Here is a 3,175-nt window from a genome sequence, read left to right on the forward strand (position 1 = left end):
GATGGGTGTGCGACAACACAACAACAACCAAAGATAGTCTCCATCGTTGGATTTGGAGGAATGGGGAAAACAACTCTTGCAAACCAAGTGTATCAAGAGATCAAAGGTCAGTTCGAGTGTTGGGCCTTCTTATCCGTGTCGCGAAGCCCAAACATTATGACTATCCTGAGGACTATTCTTAGTGAAGTTAGCGGTCAAGATTATTCTAACACGGAAGCAGGGAGTGAACAAATACTCATTAGCAAGATCAACGATTCACTACTAGATAAAAGGTACATGGTATCTTTATCTTTTCTTTTCATTTCTACTTACTTGGCGTTCTTTGAATGTATAAAAAAGTTACTTAGATATGTCATTATGGAGATTATACTAGTTGAATTTGTTTAAAAGTTCCATATAATTCTATCTTTGCAGTTTCTCCATATGTTGTTAGAAAAATTAAGGGTCAAATGTTTGTAATAATAAATACTGTGTTAATGTTTAAAAAGAAGAGAAATAGATGGAGCGAGTACAAGGAAAACCATGCCAGGAGCCTATGTTCAAGACACAGGCACATAGCTATTCCCTTTATTGAGTAATAATTGTCATAAGTTTGTGTCAAGAGTAGAGCCCCAAACACTCCATTTTCTCACAGTACTAACGCCTTGGCTCACTTTTCTTTCTAATTATCCTTGAGCTCCCTTAACATGATGAACTATATTTTTTTTATTCACTCTACTTCATGACCGGTTTCGGATAGTAATTTTGATGATATAGATGCTGGTTTTGCAAGTGTGCCATCCAAGGTACCCTGGTTTCCACATGAAAGCTACCACACACCTGATATTTTTCCACCTCCACCTCTCCCTTCTCTGGGTCTCCTTTCTCGTGAGACCAGATGCACCGTGCCTCATTTCACTCTTCGTCCTATTCTTTCTTGTCCCACCAACCGAACGACGCACTGCTCTATTGAGACCAGCTCCATTGAGATTCGCTAGGCCTCATCCCCTATTGTTGCCCTACACGACCATCCATCACCGACCATGTAGTCGTCCAAAATAAAAATATATTATATTTTACTAGGTTAAGTGAGCCTAACTGTTATAATCTCTCTGTTATAAATTGGAAAGCATGCCCAAATAAGTAGTCCAGGAGGGAAAACGTACATTTTTTCGAGATATTTATGTAGCTTACTCGGTTTTGAATTTAGATCACTTGATCTTTGGGTCCGCACCCAGATTCTTGCTTTGTTACTCATGATCACTTGATCAATGCCTACATATGACTAATCACGTTTTGATTCATCTATTGTCTTTCAACATATTGTTCTAGTCTTGATCTTTTTTGTGGTCATGCCTCTTGTTTAAACAATTGCTTATCCCCCCTTGCTCTCTGTAATGCCCCAAACTAACATGGACGTGCAAAACGAATTAAGTATGTATACACCCTTTAGCACTTGTGTGTTTATCCTTTTCGTTTTGTCAATGTTAACATGTTCCGTTTATTCTTTGTCTATCTGCGCAACACTTTTTTTTAGAAGAAAACACTTTATTTTACAGCTATGCTAATTACAGGTACTTTGTTGTTGTTGACGATATATGTGACGTGGATACCTGGGTTATTATTAAGTGTGCATTCCCTGCTACAAGTTCTACCAGTAGAATAATCACGACTACCCGTATAAACAGTGTCGCTCATTCATGTTGTTCATCATTCAATGGCCGTATTTACAATATAAGGGCTCTTGATATGGTTCACTCAAGACAATTATTTCACAGAAGGTTATTCAAGTCTGATGAAGATTGCCCTTCATACCTTCAAGAAATTTCTGAGGAGATATTGGAAAAATGCAATGGGTTACCTTTGGCGATCATTGCTATATCTGGTTTGTTGGCTAACATAGAAAAAGTAGAAAATCTATGGAATCAAGTGAACGATTCAATTGGCCGTGCACTTGAAAGAAATCCTAATGTCGAAGGAATGATGAAGATATTGTCACTTAGTTACTTTGATCTGCCTCTTTATCTGAAAACATGTCTCTTATATCTGAGCATATATCTAGAAGATTCTACTATTAAGAAGAAGGACCTGATAAGAAGATGGATTGCTGAAGGATTCATTCACAGAGAAGGCAAATATAGTGCATATGAGTTTGGAGAAAGGTGTTTTAATGAACTACTCAATAGGGGTTTGATCCAACCTCGGGAGATAGACGTATATGACAACGTGAATAGTTGTCGAGTTCATGACACAATTCTTGATTTCATCATATCCAAGTCTGTAGAAGAGAACTTTGTTACGATACTTGTGGTTCCCACTCTGACAATTAGGAATCAAAGCAAAGTTGTTCGTCGACTCTGTCTACAACGTGTTGAGGAAGGAAATTCAGCAGTATTGATAGCAGATCTCGTGTTGTCCAAAGTCCGATCACTTACTATGGGTAGAGGTATGTTGGAAATCCCTTCTTTGGAGGAGTTCAGACATTTGCGTGTTCTCGTCTTGACGGAGTGCTTCGGTTTGCAAAATCATCATCTTGTAAATATAGTGAGGTTATTCCAGCTGAGGTACCTGAGGATCCAAAGTCCAAGAATAAGCAAACTCCCAGAACAAATCGGGCGTTTAGGGTGCTTAGAGATTCTGATCCTAAGAGACACTCGTGTAAGGGAATTACCTGCATCTATTGTTAATCTAAAAAAACTGATACATATACTTGTTGATGTTGAGGTAGTATTTCCTGATGGGATTGCGAAGATGCAAGCACTGGAGATGTTGAAAGATGTGAAGGTCTCCATTCAACCATTTGACTTCCTGTGTGGCCTTGGCCAACTAAATAATTTGAGGAATCTGCAGCTTGATCTTCGTTTGGAAGTTGATTCTGAAACTGAGGATACGGATGTGGTTGGTGAGGAGCGCAAGAAAGCTATGGTCTCTTCCCTGTGTAAGCTAGGCACCCAGAATCTCCGCTCCCTAACTATTTATGGAGGGAGCAACCTCTTCCATGAGGAATCTTTGTGCCTGCCTACCCTCAAGTACCTTTATATCCGTTTTTCGGACTTCCCGCAGGTTCCGACATGGATGGGCTCCCTCAGAAACCTCCAGCGGCTACGCTTTGTTGTGGCAGCGCTCAAGCAGGACGACCTCTGCACCCTTGGGGCTTTACCCAGTCTGCTCTTTCTGCATCTGGTGCAGCAAAGAG

The 3,175-nt window shown here is 40.0% G+C and overlaps 1 protein-coding gene across 1 annotated transcript; it reads left to right on the plus strand.

The window, feature by feature from the left end:
* Nucleotides 1-6: 6 nt before the first annotated feature.
* On the plus strand, nt 7-3,162 carry LOC119344091 (disease resistance protein RGA5-like; the record flags this gene model as incomplete). The annotated part of the gene is made up of 2 exons (XM_037614707.1): nt 7-272; nt 1,554-3,162. Coding segments are annotated over 2 exons (1,875 nt in total), but the record flags the coding sequence as incomplete, so codon positions are not given.
* Nucleotides 3,163-3,175: the final 13 nt, after the last annotated feature.

This window comes from Triticum dicoccoides, unplaced genomic scaffold (genome assembly GCF_002162155.2).
Source record: "Triticum dicoccoides isolate Atlit2015 ecotype Zavitan unplaced genomic scaffold, WEW_v2.0 scaffold153419, whole genome shotgun sequence".
In the NCBI taxonomy this organism is placed as follows: Eukaryota; Viridiplantae; Streptophyta; class Magnoliopsida; order Poales; family Poaceae; genus Triticum; species Triticum dicoccoides.